The sequence below is a fragment of the Doryrhamphus excisus genome, linkage group LG23, assembly GCF_037039965.1.
Source record: "Doryrhamphus excisus strain RoL-2023G ecotype Guam linkage group LG23, RoL_Dexc_Guam_v1.1, whole genome shotgun sequence".
NCBI lineage: Eukaryota > Metazoa > Chordata > Actinopteri > Syngnathiformes > Syngnathidae > Doryrhamphus > Doryrhamphus excisus.
In genome coordinates this window covers 9,138,173-9,155,678 of record NC_136379.1, presented here as the reverse complement: position 1 = coordinate 9,155,678, position 17,506 = coordinate 9,138,173, and the positions used below count along the sequence as shown (strand labels likewise).

At 42.7% G+C, this 17,506-nt stretch overlaps 1 protein-coding gene across 2 annotated transcripts in view; it reads left to right on the top strand.

Annotated features, from left to right (window-relative positions):
- LOC131105642 (protocadherin-1-like) overlaps positions 1–17,506 on the top strand; it is a 123,026-nt gene that overhangs the window by 4,534 nt on the left and 100,986 nt on the right. For both annotated transcript variants that reach the window (XM_058054005.2, XM_058054023.2), the window contains exons 2-3: positions 2,844–3,666; positions 8,808–10,991. In XM_058054005.2, the coding sequence (XP_057909988.2) occupies positions 2,857–3,666; positions 8,808–10,991 (2,994 nt within the window). In that variant the 5' untranslated portion in view covers positions 2,844–2,856. The remainder of the gene's footprint in view (positions 1–2,843; positions 3,667–8,807; positions 10,992–17,506) is intronic.

The window sequence follows — 17,506 nt, the reverse complement described above, 5'->3', positions numbered from 1 at the left end:
CTTTATTGTGACATCATCACAATTTTTTTTTCCAATGAGAAAAAAAAAAAAAAAAAAAAAGCCCCCCCCGGACATTCACCTCGGCGGGACATTAACACGGCGCCGCCATGGCAGCGTGAGGTCATTTTAACGCAGGTAGTTACCACGGAGATGCTCTCTGAATGTCAATAGTGAACACACACACACTTAACGGCGGGTGCTAACAGGACCGACCAGCTGCTTTGCAATGCACACACACACACACACACACACACACATGGTGTGTCTTTGTCACACACACACACACACACACTGCAGGAGACCGTAGCGACTGTCTGACTCCTTACACATTCAAATGTTATTGCACAACACACACATTTACACAAGAATGTTGTGAGTTGCATGCTGTTGTGTCTTTGCTTGTTTACATGACAACGTGCAGCTTTCCATCATGTTGTGCTTTTGTCGACACGGAGGAAAAGTTGCCGCCTTTTTTCGCCCTCCAAAGTGCCTTCGTGATATAAAGTCAAAGACGACGTATTACGGTATTAGTCCACTTAATGATGATCTGCTAAATATGTTTGTTTACATGATTAGAGCCCTCAATGTATTAAATAGCACCCCTATAGTCACTTGTACATTTACCTTTACATTCATTTTCTACCGCTTATCATCACAAAGGTCGCTTGGGGCGAGAGACGGGGTACAACCTGGACTGGTGGCCAGCCAGCCAATCACAGGGCACATATAAACAAACAACCATTCACACTCACATTCATACTTATGGATAATTTGGAGTCGCTAATTAACCTAGCATGTTTTTGGAATGTGGGAAGAAATCGGAGTACCCGGAGAAAACCCATGGGTTTCTTAGATATTTTTGCAGCGTTTTTCTGTCCTTGTTAGACTCCAGCTTGTGCTGCTCCAAAAAATTGTTTGCAAAATGCATGGAAATGTGTTTTTCTTTGGAAAACACTCTGAGATATCTCTTCTTGCAGAGTTGTGCAGCGTTTTTCTGTCCTTGTTAGACCCAGTTTGTGCCGTTCACTGAAGGGAGTAGTTAACAAAACAAAAAATTGTGAAATGGAAAAAAAATTGTTTGTGAAATCCATGAATTTTTTTTTCTTTGGAAAACAACGAAATTTGATCCCAGAAATTTGAGCGGTAGCGTACTTCCCAAAAGTGAAGGGAATTTCTGTTATGAAAATGTGATTTTTTTTATTGTACGAGAGCCATCTCAACATTACATCACGTTACACTAGATTGTTTTTTTGTGCCGGGATGACGCTCCGTTTGGTGTGGAATGCCTCAGGGTCAGAGGTCACAGGCTGATGGTTCAGTATTTGTCAGCTTTCAGAGAAGTACACAAACACACACACACACAAACACACACAAACACACACACACAAACACACACACACACGTGGCCCAGCAGGGAGGCGACACCAACAGGCTGAACATTTGCTGTTTTTGTTCTCCTCACTGGGAATAGAACATTACGACTCTTAACAAATGTCTTACATAAGCAAACGTATAGAAAATTCCGTGGTAATGGACTTTATGGAAGCGTACAGCTCCGGCTAGTAGTCGATTATACGTAAGCATCGTTGTCAATCATGGTAGTCTAAGTTACATTGGTACAGCTAGTAGTCGTTTATACGTAAGCATTGTTGTCAATCATGGTAGTCTAAGTCACGTTGGTACAGCTAGTAGTCGTTTATACGTAAGCATCGTTGTCAATCATGGTACTGTAAGTTTGGTACGGCTAGTAGTCGTTTATACGTAAGCATCGTAGTCAATCATGGTAGTCTAAGTTACGTTGGTACGGCTAGTAGTCGTTTATACGTAAGCATTGTTGTCAATCATGGTAGTCTTAAGTTACGTTGGTACGGGTAGTAGTCGTTTATATGTAAGCATTGTTGTCAATCATGGTACTGTAAGTTTAGTACAGCTAGTAGTTGTTTATACGTAAGCATTGTTGTCAATCATGGTAGTCTAAGTTACGTTGGTACGGCTAGTAGTCGTTTATACGTAAGCATCGTTGTCGTCAATCATGGTAGTGTAAGTTTGGTACGGCTAGTAATCGTTTTATGATACGTAAGCATCGTTGTCAATCATGGTAGCGTAAGTTACGTTTGGTACGGCTAGTAGTCGTTTATACGTAAGCATCGTTGTCGATCATGGTACTGTTAGGGTCTTGAGACACATGCTAACTCGCAAACTAGAGAGCTAGCCACCTAAACGGTAGCCTTCAAGTTATTTCCTTTAAACTTAAATAGCCAAAAACTTACCACTTCCACACGGATAGGGAGGATAACTATTAACAGTTATTTAACCTTTAACATGAACATGAATCAAACGTAATAATTTTTTCTGGGTACATGATACCATACGGCATCCATATCAAACTTAAACTTTCATATCAAGGCGGGGGCCTCAAACTAGTGTCCTGCGGGCCACATTTGGCCCGCGGGCCGCATGTTTTAGACCCCTGTCCTAAATGTTAGGTCCTGCTCAGATAAGAGTTAAGGTTCAAGTGGCAACTCGGGACTGAGCGGCGTCCATATACTTTTGTTAAAACGTGGAACGTCGGCGACGGTCGCCCGAGTGCAGCGGCTCTGTCAGGAGGAAGTCATCATTCCGTGCCGCTCGGCTGCTCCGGGCATGAGAGCCGGGCGGCGCAATAACAGTTTGGGACGCTTTTAGTGTCCCCTGGGAGACAAACACGGCAATCTTTTTTCCTGAACGGCGTCAACATCAATCTGAGAGACGAGCGGCTCCGTCGGTTCCGAGTCAACTCCTGCTTGAGTGACAGGGCGGGGGCGACGTCGCTAACGTGTCGTTCTCCTTCTTGTCTTTTCCAGAACGGTCCGAGTCATGGCGGCGTTGAGGCGAGGGATTCCGCTCTACGTCGCGGCGGTCCTGTTGGCGTCATGCGGCGCCGTGCCCTCTGATATTTTATACCGCGTTCCCGAAGAGCAGCCGCCCAATACGCTGATCGGAAGCTTAGCGGCGGATCAGGGTCTTCCCGACACGGGTCACCTGTACAAGCTGGAAGTGGGTTCGCCGTACCTGAGAGTGGACGGGAAAACGGGAGACATTTACACCACCGAGATCCCAATCGACCGCGAGACCCTGAGGGACTGCCGGAACCTCTTTGAGGGGGACAAATGTTACCTGGAGTTTGAGGTGTCCATCACAGATATGGTGAAAGGACTCGGTTCAGGACCGCGTCTCATCGAAGGTCGCATCGAGGTCATGGACATCAACGACAACACGCCGCAGTTCTCGTCACCCATACTGACTTTGTCCATCCCCGAGAACACGCACATCGGCGCCCTCTTTTCAATCCCCATGGCAACCGACAGGGACTCCGGGAACAACGGCGTGGCCGAGTACACGTTGAGCACGGGGCCGGACGCCGACCAACTCTTCAGCCTGCAAGTTGCCGTGGACTCGGACGAGAAGCTGCCGCAGCTGGTCGTCATGGGGAACCTGGACCGCGAGAAGAAGGACTCGTACGACTTGAATATTCGCGTGGTGGACGGCGGGCGGCCGGCGAGGGCCAGCAGCGCTCTTCTCAGGGTCATCGTCACCGACCAGAACGACAACGCTCCCAAGTTTGAGAGGAGCCACTACGAGGCGGAGCTACCTGAGAACAGCCCACTGGGACACTCGGTGCTGCAGGTGGGCATTCACACACACACACACACACTATGTATGCCTAATGTTAGCATTAGGCATACCTAATGCTAATGTGCTAAGTTTTCATGTAATGCGAGTGTAAAGCTGACTATAGGGGTGTTAGTTTTTGTCTAGAGGGCTCTAATAGTGGTAAAAAGCATAGTTTTCTATGCTATAGTACGGTTTCCTCCCACATTCCAAAAACATGCTAGGCTAATTAGCAACTCCAAATTGTCCATAGGTAGCTCCTCTGGCCTGAAGACAGCTGGGATAGGCTCCAGCACCCCCCATTATTGAACAATAAATGATATGTAGTACTCTACACTGGTCACTAGGTGTCAGTAATATTAGCATTAGGCATTCTAATGTGTAAGTTTTCATGTAATGCGAGTGTAAAGCCGACTATAGGGGTGTTAGTTTTTGTCTAGAGGGCTCTAATAGTGGTAAAAAACCGTATTGTAGATGAGTTTTCTATGCTATACTATGGTTTCCTCCCACATTCCAAAAACATGCTAGGCTAATTAGCGACTCCAAATTGTCCATAAGTAGGTCCTCTGGCCTGAAGACAGCTGGGATAGGCTCCAGCATCCCCCATTATTGAACAATAAATGATATTTAGTACTCTACACTGGTCACTAGGTGTCAGTAATGTTAGCATTAGACAAACCTAATGTTAAAGTTTTCATGTAATGCTGACTATAGGGGTGTTAGTTTTTGTCTAGAGGGCTCTAACAGTGGTAAAAAAAACACATTGTAGATAACTTTTTTATGCTTTCTATATTATACCCCGGTTTCCTCCCACATTCCAAAAACATGCTAGGATAATTAGCGACTCCAAATTGTCCATAGGTAGGTCCTCTGGCCTGAAGACAGCTGGGATAGGCTCCAGCACCCCCCCCACGACCCTCATGAGGATAAGCGGTACCAAATGAATGAATGAATAATCATTGTTTTGTGACTATCACAAGGTGTCAGTAATGTTAGCATTAGGCATACCTAATGCTAATGTGCTAAGTTTTCATGCTAGGCTAATTAGCGACTACAAATTGTCCATAGGTATGAATGTGGGTGGGAATGGTGCCCTGTGATTGGCTGCCCACCAGTCCAGGGTGGACCCCGCTAGGATAGGCTCCAGCACCCCCCCATTATTGAACAATAAATGATATGTAGTACTCTACACTGGCCACTAGGTGTCAGTAATGTTAGCATTAGACATTCCTAATGCTAATATGCAAAGTTTTCATGTAATGCGAGTGTAAAGCTGACTATAGGGGTGTTAGTTTTTGTGTAGAGGGCTCTAATAGTGGTAAAAAAACATATTGTAGATAACTTTTCTATGGTTTCTATACTATACTACGGTTTCCTCCCACATTCCAAAAACATGCTAGGCTAATTAGCGACTCCAAATAGTCCATAGGTACGAATGAGAGTGTGAATGGTTGTTTGTCTATATGTGCCCTGTGATATGTCTTAAAATTGTTGACATAATTTGCCATATTTTGCTTACTAAACTGTGCATATGTTAGCATAGTGATTGTTAGCTATGTTATCAAGGGAGGATGCGTACGATGACGTCAGCGGCGTCCTTGTCATGACTCAGCAAAATGTGTCAATCTGATGAAGCGATGCGAAGATGATGAAGTATCTAAAGTCCAGAGTAGACTTTCACGAGTTGAACTTTTTGGTCAAATAAAAAAAAAAAGACACGACGTGAGACGTCACGTCTTACGACTCGTCGCTTTCCAACAGGGAGCGCCGCCATCTTTTTCTCGTAGGTTTCTGTCGGGACGTGACCGACGGGGGGCCACTTTGGCATTTGCTGAGACAACAAATTCCACCCGAGTCAGCGATGTCGCTCACCTCTGACCCGGCGGTGCTAGCATGGCAGCGGCGATGTTCAGCAATGCAAACAGTTAGCTGACACGGCGGCGTGGAAAGCGAGGTGGGGGGGGGGGTGGGTGCACGGCGTGGTCACACATTAACCCCAGACTCAGCTTCACCTTTAAGCTCCTCTGGTCGAGCGGCAGAGCGAAGCGGGCGCCCGTAAAGCTTGTTTTTTTTTTTTTTTTTTTGGCTCGCTGACTACTGCGACATGGCGACAAAACGTGCCTCGCGGCGCCGCCGCCACTCCATCTCTCCACCTCGCTTCCCTCCCTGCGAGCAAGTCAGCCTTCCAGCACGCCGCGCATGACTTAATCGGAGTCGGTCACGAGATTATCCACGGAGCTTATTGGTATTATTGGCGAGGATGTGGCTCGCTGCATTTCTGAGAGCTGCGGAATTCATTTCACTTAACGCGTGTTTGAGCGACGTTGCCGCCGAGGCACCGTGACCTGACCCGCTTCGAGCTTCCTGTTGCTTTTCACCTGCACGCCGCTGCCAGCAAAATGGCTTTTTTTTTTTTTTTTTTTTTAAGGCTTTACAGACTTCCAAATCTGGGATTGATTTGCTTAACAAAGTGTCACTTCCTGTACAAGTCTCAACACTCAGCAGTTTTTATCCTACTATACATGTTCAATCCAGGAATATGACCAAAAGAAAAAATAAATAAATATAATATAATAAATATTATTATAACAAAAAATAATAAATAAATATTAAAAAATATATAAAATCTATATCAGGCTATAAAATCAGGTTATATATTCAATAAGCTACGCTACCGCTCCAAAGTTTGGGACGACCTGTGAGGCGTCTTTGTCTTAAACTACACACTCTCAGATATTTGTGCGGCGTTTTTCTGTCCTTGTTAGACCCAGTTTGTGCTGCTCTCTGAAGGGAGTAGTTAACAGCATGGTAAGAGATTTTAGTTTGAGTTTAGATTTTTAGATGGCTTTTCTAATCATCTATTAGCCTTATAAAATGATGAACTAAAATAAATAAAACTAAAATAAAATAAAATAAAATAAAATAAAATAAAATAAAATAAAATAAAATAAAATAAAATAAAATAAAATAAAATAAAATAAAATAAAATAAAATAAAATAAAATAGTTGTTGATAGTAGGCCTCTATGCTAAAATGTACATCCTTCTTTGAAAATCATATCATTCATTTTCATTGTTTGGGAAATGGAAAAAAAATTTGTGAAATGGAAAAAAATGTTTGTGAAATGCATGAAGATTTATTTTTCTTTGGAAAACACTCTCAGATATGTCTTCTCTTGCACAGTTGTGCAGCGTTTTTCTGTCCTTGTTAGACCCAGTTTATGCTGCTCTCTGAAGGGAGTAGTTAACAGCATGTTAAGAGATTTAATTTTTAGTTTAGCAGGGGGTGCTGGAGCCTATCCCAGCTTCGAGCGAACGAGAGGCGGGGTACACCCTGGACTGGTGGCCAGCCAATCACAGGGCACATATAGACAAACAACCATTCACACTCACATTCATACCTATGGACAATTTGGAGTCGCTAATTAACCTAGCATGTTTTTGGAATGTGGGAGTACCCGGAGAAAACCCACACATGCACGGGGAGAACATGCAGACTCCAGTTGTGAGGTCTGCGCGGAAGATGTGCAGCGTTTTTCCGTCCTTGTTAGACCCAGTTTGTGCTGAGAAAAAAAGTTACCCCCCGCTGAGAGAAGTATCAAACAGGAACCTGAACCAAGCGGCCGAGCAACAGAGAGTCTTTATCAGTTTAACGAGGAAGCGGGTCAGCGCTGGTTAATTGTTAACGGGAAGACAAACAGCGTTTCTATTGGCTGTTTGCTCGGCGTTGGAGGCGAGCCAGAGACGCTCTTGCCACATTGCAACCGCTCTCTGTTCAATACACAATTCTCCGAAACTGTCAATTATTCACGGGCGTTTGGAGACACGCGCTCCTTAAAGCCTTCCTGCAGGAAAGGAAATCAATGGGCGGGAGAAATAATCATTTGGCTTTCACGCTTTCTTTAGCCGCCATACGTCTCGGAAGTAGCATCACACACGTACGCCGTCGACTCGAGCTGCTCGTCAATTCTGAGCAAGCGGGAAAGATTTTTATTAGGAGGTCGCGTGAACTCCGTTTCGCTCCGGCAAATCCTTTCCAGATTGTGTTAAAGGAATCAACCTTTTACAACTCGGACTTGTTTTTGAATGTTCACTTTGTCTAAAAATGTCATCCAGTACTTCTCTACAAGAGAGGAGAAATATGATCTCGGGGAAGAAGTACATTTGGAACACTTCTATGCTAGGACTACGTTATGCTAGCATAGCATTTCAGTATGTGGAATCAAACTATGGAATGGATTGAGTAAGGGAATCAAACAATACACAACGATGAGCCAATTCAAGAAACAATACAAACAGTTGATGTTTGCTAAAATAACCCTAACCCTAAAAAAATAAATAAAATAAAATTAATGATATTAGGAAAGCAGGAAGTGAACAAATGTAACAGTTACTGATTGTAAAAATTAAAAAACTTAAATGATATTCGGAAAAGCAGGAAGTGAACAAATGTACATAACAGTTACTGATTGTAAAAATTAAAATAATTTAAAAAAAAAAAATAAAAAAAAACTTAAATTATATTAGGAAAGCAGGAAGTGAACAACTGTAAGAGTTACTGATTGAAAAAATTTAAATTAAAATTGTAAAAAATGTATTAAAAATAATTAAATAATATTAGGAAAGCAGGAAGTGAACAAATGTAACAGTTACTGATTGTAAAAATTCAAATAAAAAAAAACTTGTAAAAATAAATTTTAAAAAACTTAAATGATATTCGGAAAGCAGGAAGTGAACAAATGTACATAACAGTTACTGATTGTAAAAATTCAAATAAAAAAAAAACTTGTAAAAATAAATTTTAAAAAACTTAAATGATATTCGGAAAGCAGGAAGTGAACAAATGTACATAACAGTTACTTATTGTAAAAATTCAAATTAAATTTTTTTAAATTAATAAAAAAAACCTTAAATTATATTAGGAAAGCAGGAAGTGAACAAATGTAACAGTTACTGATTGTAAAAATTAAAATTAAAAAAACTTTTAAAAAACCCGGAGAAAACCCACGCATGGAATTGGGTGGAATTGAACCCTGGTCTCCTTGCTGTGAGGTCTGTGCGCTAACCACTCGACGGCCGTGCCGAAATTTTACAAATTCATATTTGTATGTTTTTTCGGGTATTTCTTGATGAAAACGTTTTTATTTTTCTTCGCAGGTCCGAGCCAACGACGCAGACACCGGCGCCAACGGAGAGATCGACTACAGCCTCCATCAGATGTCAGAAGCCGTCCAGAGGCTTCTCCGTATCGACCGGTCCACAGGAGTCATCTACGTCAAGGGTCTAGTGGACCGTGAGGAGGAGAACTTCCTGAAGTTCTTTGTCGTCGCCAAAGACCGCGGACCCAACACCAAGAGCTCCAAAGTGCTCGTGACCCTCACCGTCAGGGACCAGAACGACAACGCTCCAACTATCGAGATCCGCGGCATCGGCTTGGTGACGCACCAGCACGGTGTAGCTAACATCTCCGAGGACATGCCGGTGGGTACGCCGGTGGCGCTGGTTCAAGTGTCGGACCGCGACGAAGGCGAAAACGCGGTCGTGACTTGCGTTGTCGCGGGCGACGTTCCTTTTCAACTTCAACCTTTAAGCGAGTCAACAAACGACCGAAAGAGGAAGTACTTCCTGCAGACCACGACCTTGCTGGATTACGAACGAGTTAAGGATTACAGGATCGAAATAGTCGCAGTAGATTCCGGTAATCCCGCTTTGTCCAGCACCAATTCCCTGAAAGTTCAGGTCACGGACATGAACGACAACACACCTAGCTTTTCGCCGGCTATGCTGGAAGTGGATTTCGCAGAAGGGAATCAACCCGGCGACAAGGTTCTTGACGTGGTGGCGACGGATGCCGACAGCGGTTCCAACGCCGAGTTAGTCTACAGCATCATTGAACGCTCCGCTTCCGGACTCTTTGAAATCGATGCCAACACCGGAGAAGTTCGTGTAAAGAATCTGCTGGATCGGGAAGAAACGGAACGTTACGAGTTCCGCGTTGCCGCATCGGATAAAGGCGTTCCGAGTAAAACTGGAACGGCGACCGTCGTGGTCAATGTCCTGGACTGCAACGACAATGACCCCAAGTTCATGCTAAGCGGTTACAGCTTTTCCGTTATCGAGAACATGCCTCCGCTGAATCCAGTCGGCGTCGTTACCGTTACCGATGTCGACAAAGGCGACAACGCCCGAGTCCGGCTTTTCGTCGAGCCAGACAACGGCAAGTTTGTCATCCAGAACGGTACCGGAAACATCTTATCCAGTATCTCGTTTGACCGCGAAAAGGAAAGCACTTACACGTTCCGCCTGAAGGCAGTGGATTCCGGCGAACCCCCGCGGTCCTCCTACGTGGGCGTAACCATTAATGTCCTGGACGAGAACGACAATGCACCTTACGTCACCAAACCGGCAAACTCCTCCTACACGTACTTGACCCCTGACACCCCCTTAGATACACGAGTCGAAGTAGTCCAGGCCGAGGACATCGACTCCGGACCCAATGCTGAACTGGTTTACGCAATTACCGGCGGAAACCCGTACGGACTGTTCCATATTTCCCCCACGACGGGGGAGATCACACTCGCGCAGGCGTTCACCGGGGAGCACAACGGACTCCATCGGTTGGTGGTGCAGGTTAAGGACAACGGGAAACCGCCTCGCCACACCACCGCGCTCGTTCACGTTTTTGTCAACGACACCAAAGCCAATGTGTCGCTCATTGACGTGCTCGTGGGGCACAGCTTGTACACCCCTCTGGATAGAGACATTGCCGGGGATCCGAACTACGCTCTCGCGCAACGTAGCAACATTCTTTACGGAAGCCTCGCCGGAATCGCCGGAGTCATTCTAGTAATCGTCGCCGTCGTCGTGATTCGACACCGACTCCAAAAGGACACCAAGAGCGGCTACCAAGCAGGCAAGAAGGAAAGCAAAGACCTCTACGCCCCCAAGCAGGGACCCAAAAACTCTAAAGGGAAAAAAACCAAGAAAAACAAAGCTCCGAAACCTGCAAAACCCCTTGAGGAGGACGAGGAAGCCAGCCTCCAGAAAGGACTCAAATTCAACCTAATCAACGATACGGTCAGTGACAGTCCCAGAATACATCTACCCCTCAACTACCCCCCTGGAAGCCCCGATTTGGGGCGCCACTACCGCTCCAATTCCCCGTTACCGTCGATCCAACTCCAACCGCAATCTCCCTCGGCTTCCAAGAAACACCAAGCGGTCCAGGACCTCCCCGCGACTAACACGTTCGTGGGGACCGGGGACAACAACTCGACCGGGTCGGACCAATATTCGGATTACAGCTACAAGGCCAACCCTCCCAAATACAGCAGCAAACAGGTAGGAGACTACGCTAACGCGCCCATTTACCAAAGGGACATCTATTGGACCAACGGGGTGTGGTAGTCTCGCCGGGGTGGGGCATTTTTTTCTTTCATTTCCCTTCACCATCTTTTAGACCACATGAAGGTTTTTATTATTTGGACTCTGGACTTTTTCGTAGGGACCGAAGACCTGAAAAACGGTTCTGGGAAACCTTGTATTGGTCTATCTTTATGTTGTCTTTTACTTTGACCTTGTGACGTCGTTCACTCGTGAAGCAGGGAGGGGGGGGGGGGGTTCAGGTTCCGTGGGGCGACTGACTCTATGTGCGACAACGAAAAAACCGACTCTTCATTTTTTCAGTTTTTTTTTCCGATCTTTTCTGCCGTCTTTATTGTCTTTTGGAACATTGGTGATGCGTTCAGGTGATGGACGAGGCAGACAGACGAGTGGGAACAAGTGGGGGGGGGGTCGGTGTGGCGGGGGGGGGGTGGGTTCAGGGTCAGGGACTAAAAGCCAGTGAAGTATGAAGGTGAAATTCCACTTTTTCCATTTCATCGTCTTTACGAGCAGCCGAGCTTAAAACACGTTTGCACAGATTCATGGCACATCATGTCGGCCATTTTTTTTTTTTTTTTTTTTTTACCCACAGTGCCTTGAACTCGCTCGCATGTGTGTGTGTGTGTGTGTGTGAGGTCACGTTTAAAGTCAAACGTACACTGTGAAAAAAAAAATACACAAAAATGTAGAGACAATCTAATAAAGTGTGTGAGGCTGCGTCCCAAATGAAGTATTACTGTGTACTCTGTGTACTTAGTTTCCCGAGTGTGCGACAATGTTGTACGCACTTCCTGTGACCGTTACAATATCCACATTCATGTACTTTTTCTCTTATATCGTGAATTGCAACCACCTAGCTAGTAGTACTCATAAGTGTATACTCGCTTATGCACTAAAAAGACAAAGTGGAATTAAGTACACAAAGTGCGCCAATTGAGACACAGCCAAAGTGTGTGCATGTGTTTTGTGTGCGGTATCGTGTAGTGTTTGTGTTGCAACACGTCCAACCAAACACACACACACACACACGAACATGATACTTTCACGTCCATTATGTATTCTTCGTTCTTCGTCTTCTTCTTCCTTTCTGCTTGAAATGTACAATGTTTGTATTTGACTTATTTTTTCGTCTTTGTTTGTTTTGTTTTTTTTTACAGCTGATTATTTGAATAAACGTGCTTCAATGTGACGGGGGTGCTTCACTGACTGTTTGAGGCGGGCGAGCGGGTGGTGGGGTGGGCGGGTTTTCGTGCTCAATGCCGGTCACGGTGTTCCATCTTCATTTCCATCTCGCACGTGGAGATAAAATGTATAACACAAAAACAATTACTCATTTTTGCTGCGGAATATTCAATTCAATTCAAAATACATTTAGGTTTGTATCTATTTGACCTCACAGCTAGGAGACGAGGGTTCAATTCCAGACTCAAGATGGTGAGTACCAAGGGTGATAAGCAGCCATCACGGCAGAGTCAACATACAGATATTAGTACACTTTGTTGTAATTTTTTGTTTACATTTTTGTACATTTTATGTAAAATTTTTGTACATTTTTTTGCAATTTGTGTACAATTTTTGCACAATTTTTGCAAAATTTTTGCACAATTGTACAAACAAATATTGTACAATTTTATAGTACACTATTGTGAGTATAGATATAAGTACACTTTGTTGTACAAATTGTGTACAATTTCGATACAATTTTTGAAAAAATTGTGAAAAAATTTTGTAAAAAAAAAATTTAAATTTTTTTTTTTACAATTTTTGTACAATTTTATAGTACACTAGTATAGATATTAGTACACTTTGTTGTAAATTTTTGTTTACATTTTTTGTACATTTTTTTTGCAATTTGTGTACAATTTTTGCACAATTTGTGTACAATTTTTGCACAATTTTTGCACAATTTTTGCACAATTTTTGCACAATTGTACAAACAAATATTGTACAATTTTATAGTACACTATTATGAGTATAGATACGTATAAGTACACTTTGTTGTACAATTTGTGTAAAATTTTGATACAATTTTTGAAAAAATTTTGAACAATGTTTGTAAAAAATGTTTTTTACAATTTTTGTACAATTTTTTTTTACAATTTTATAGTACACTATTCTTAGTATAGATATTAGTACACTTTGTTGTACAATTTGTTGTACAATTTTTGTACAAACAAATTTTGTACAATTTGTACAATTTTTGAGACGCAGCACCAGTCGGATGAGGAGACGTCTAGCAAACCATCGCATCACTAAATCGTGTTGTCGTCAAGCGTTTTTAGATGCTATCATTAGCTAGCTAGCTAAGCTCTCTTTTGGTACTGTGTTCACATGTAGGAACACGTATGATGGTCGGAGTGTTTTGCATTTTGTTATCGCATTGGGGGGGGGGGGTTGCTATTGGCGTATGTGTGTGTGTGTGTGTATGTGTGTGTGCACAATAGAGCTTTTGTGTGACATACTTCCTTTTCCACATTCCTTAACACAGACGTCATCTTCGCTAACCTGGCGGGTGGGTGGGCGGGGCATCCGGGCAGGTGGGATACTGTATGTTTAAAAGATAGGAGGAAACAAGTCTTATTGTTTCATAAGTTAATAATTCATCCATACAATAACCATGCTACGTTAGCTTGAGACTTGATTAGCTTCATTTAATTTAATTGAAAACATTTTAGCATATACAGCACTGTATTGTTTTATTTTTACTATACGCAGCATGCTAATAAAAACGCAGCTGCAGACCACAAATGGCCCACGGGCCGCACTTTGCACACCCCTAATTTAAAAACTCCTGGCTGAAGGTCAGTGTTTTCAATGTTTCAACGTTTACACGACTGACTTTTTAATTTACCTTTTAATACTTATTTTTACCTGCAGTGTTTGTGTGTGTTTGTGTGTGTGTTTTGTGTGTGTGTGTGTGTGTGTGTGTCCAGAATCCTCAAACATGAGGAACATCATTTTGTTAGCGTGTCATTGTGTGTCGCCACCTGCTCCAAACAACGGCAACCAAGTGGAACAGAAACCTGCCCGAGGCTTCACACACACACACACACACACATACACACACATATACACATACACACATATACACATAGTTGTGGTGCCGGCTGTGTGCGGACGTTAGCAAACAGCATTACTGTTGGTTAGCACCTCGCGTCAACGAAGAAAAAGAATGTCTTCCTTCGTGTTGCGTGTTCTTCCGGCGTTGCGTGAGTACCGGCGAACGCCAACGAGCGCAATCCTCGGGTACGGTTAGCAGGTGGCAAGACTCGGCGGAAGCGGAGGTCACCGCCCCGACTGCTCTGGTACATCTGTAGGGGTCAAAGTTCAGAAGCTGTACAGCTGCTGCTTGCATCCGTGTAGTGGAGAACACGCGTGCTACAACAACAACAACAACAACAACAACAACAACACGGGATCAGCTGCAGAGCTAGCAAAGTTTTCACTCAGAATTTTCACAACAATCTCTTGTAGCAACGATGCTAACATGACCCTGCGTGTCTTGCTAATCTTATAGCGTAAACATCCCGTTCATTAAAAGGTGCTGTTTCGCTATACGTAGCATGCTAGCTCCAGTAGAAGTAGACGCGCTAACAGTAACAGTGGTTGTGCTAGCATAAACATTTGGACAGTAGTTCTAGCATAGTAGCGCTAACATAACTCCGGTTGTGGCAATTGTGCTAGCAGCACATGTGCGAACATTAGCGGTAGTTGTGCTAACGGCGTTTGTGCTAACATAACATGCTAACAACAACAACACAGTGGTATTAACTGTTACAGTAATTCTGCTACTAGCAATGGTAGTTGTGCTAACAGTCGCAATAACGTGCATGCTAACAACATAACATGCTAACAACAACCAACAACAACATTACTTACAACAACACAGCTGTAATAACTGTAACAATAATTCTGCTACTAGCAATGATAGATGCTAACAGTCGCAATAGCTACATAGTATTTATATTCCGAGTAATTATTAGTATTATTTATTATTGCTAACAACCAACAACAACACAGTAGTTCTCGTATAGTAGCGCTAACATAACTGTGATTGTGGCAATTGTGCTAGCAGCACATGTACGAACCGTAGCAGTAGTTGTGCTAACAGTGTTTGTGCTAACATAGCGTGCTAACAACCAACAACACAGTAGCTCTAGTATAGTAGCGCTAACATAACTGTAGTTGTAGCAATTGTGCTAGCAGCACATGTACGAACCGTAGCAGTAGTTGTGCTAACAGTGTTTGTGCTAACATAACGTGCTAACAACCAACAACAACACAGTAGTTCTAGTATAGTAGCGCTAACATAACTGCAGTTGTAGCAATTGTGCTAGCAGCACATGTACGAACCGTAGCAGTAGTTGTGCTAACAGTGTTTGTGCTAACATAACGTGCTAACAACCAACAACAACACAGTAGTTCTAGTATAGTAGCGCTAACATAACTGTAGTTGTGACAATTGTGCTAGCAGCACATGTACAAACAGTAGCAGTAGTTGTGCTAACAGTGTTTGTGCTAACATAACGTGCTAACAACCAACAACAACACAGTAGTTCTAGTATAGTAGCGCTAACATAACTGCGGTCGTGACAATTGTGCTAGCAGCACATGTACGAACCGTAGCAGTAGTTGTGCTAACGGTGTTTGTGCTAACACAACGTGCTAAGAGCAGTCGCGCTAGCAGTAGCGGCGCCGTTAGCACAGGCGCTAACAGTGATTGTCAGCAGATGCTTCCTGCCAACTGTGACAGCCTTCACCGTGTCCCCGGAGACGCCGGGGTCAAGACGTGGACGTCCCACGGTGCTAAAGGCCCCTTCTGCCAAGTGGACAGACACGAGCGTTTCCCGCGGCAACCGCCTCTGATTGACAGGTGATGTTTGTGAAGTGACAGCTGAGAGAGACGAGCCGGGAATTCAAAAAACAAAACAAACAACAGAAGAAGAAGAGAAGTTACTTCCTTTTTGTGATTTGTTTCCAAGCCGTCTCTCCATAAAGTTAGTGTTTTTTTAATTCTCTTTAGTACTTCCTGCTTGGGTTTTAGAAAATAAGACGCTTATAATATTTGAATACTTCCATCAGTGTACTCCAACAACGTCCAGCACGTCTCTTAAGGTGTCAGGGAAGGATGTTCAGCCATTATCCCCTCGTGTGCCTTCATCCATCAAAGAATTCAGAGTAAGAACATTTTCTTCATTTTCCCGCCTGTCTGGTCTTTGTGGTCGTCATCGCATGTATTTGTTGTCCTCGCAACCCAACATGTCCGCCTTGTTCACCTTTAGCCCCGCCTGCTTCCTGCAGAGACGAGATAAGAACACGAAGAAAGACGGTCTTGTCCTTTTTGGGGCCTTTTCTTTCTCTCTAGATTGTCTGGTTAGATGCTCAACGCAGCCATTTGGTAATGGTAATGGTTTAATTTCATTTGAACATGCATCAGATTACAATTGAATGCATCCCATAATCAGTTCCCAGTTCCACATGTCCAAAAGGAGTAGGAAGAAGCAAAGCTTATTAAATCCTACCCCTCCATCTGGTACTTTTACAATCGGTAACTGTTACATTTGTTCACTTCCTGCTTTCCTAATATTGTTTAAGTTTTTGTTTTTAAATAATTTAAATTTTTACAATCAGTAACTTACATTTGTTCACTTCCTGCTTTCCTAATATAATTAAAGTTTTGTTTTTAATTAATTTTTTAAAATTTTGTTATTTTAATTTAAAGTTTTACAATCAGTAACTGTTACATTTGTTCACTTCCTGCTTTCCTAATAATTAATTTTAATTAAAATTTTTACAATCAGTAACTGTTAAATTTGTTCACTTCCTGCTTTCCTAATATAATTTAAGTTTTTTTCAATTATTAAAAAATAATTTTAATTTTTACAATCAGTAACTGTTACATTTGTTCACTTCCTGCTTTCCTAATATAATGTAAGTTTTTTTTTATTATTTTATATTTTAATTTTAATAATCAGTAACTGTTACATTTGTTCACTTCCTGCTTTCTTAATATAATTTAAGTATTTTAATTTTAATTTTAATTTTAATTTTAATTTTAATTTTAATTTTAATTTTAATTTTAATTTTAATTTTAATTTTAATTTTAATTTTAATTTTAATTTTAATTTAATTTAATTTCCATCCATCCATCATTTATTCATCCATCCTATTCATCCATTCATCAGGCTGTAACACAACATGGATTGATCCCATTGGTTGGGTGTGCTAGCATCTTTGACATGCTAACGTTAATAAGTCATAATAAGTATTTTGTATTTTTTTTTTTTCAGCCCTGTGATTGGCTGAAGGTGTCGTGTCGCCGGAGGTCTTTCAACCTTTTAGAGCAGCCATGAAATCGAACATGTGGATCGTGTTTGTGTTGATGCGGCGGATTATTTAGTTGCAGCGTTTAAGTAGGCTTCACTTTAGCTAGCTCTCAGTGTGTACACGTGTGTGTGTGTGTGTGTGTGTGT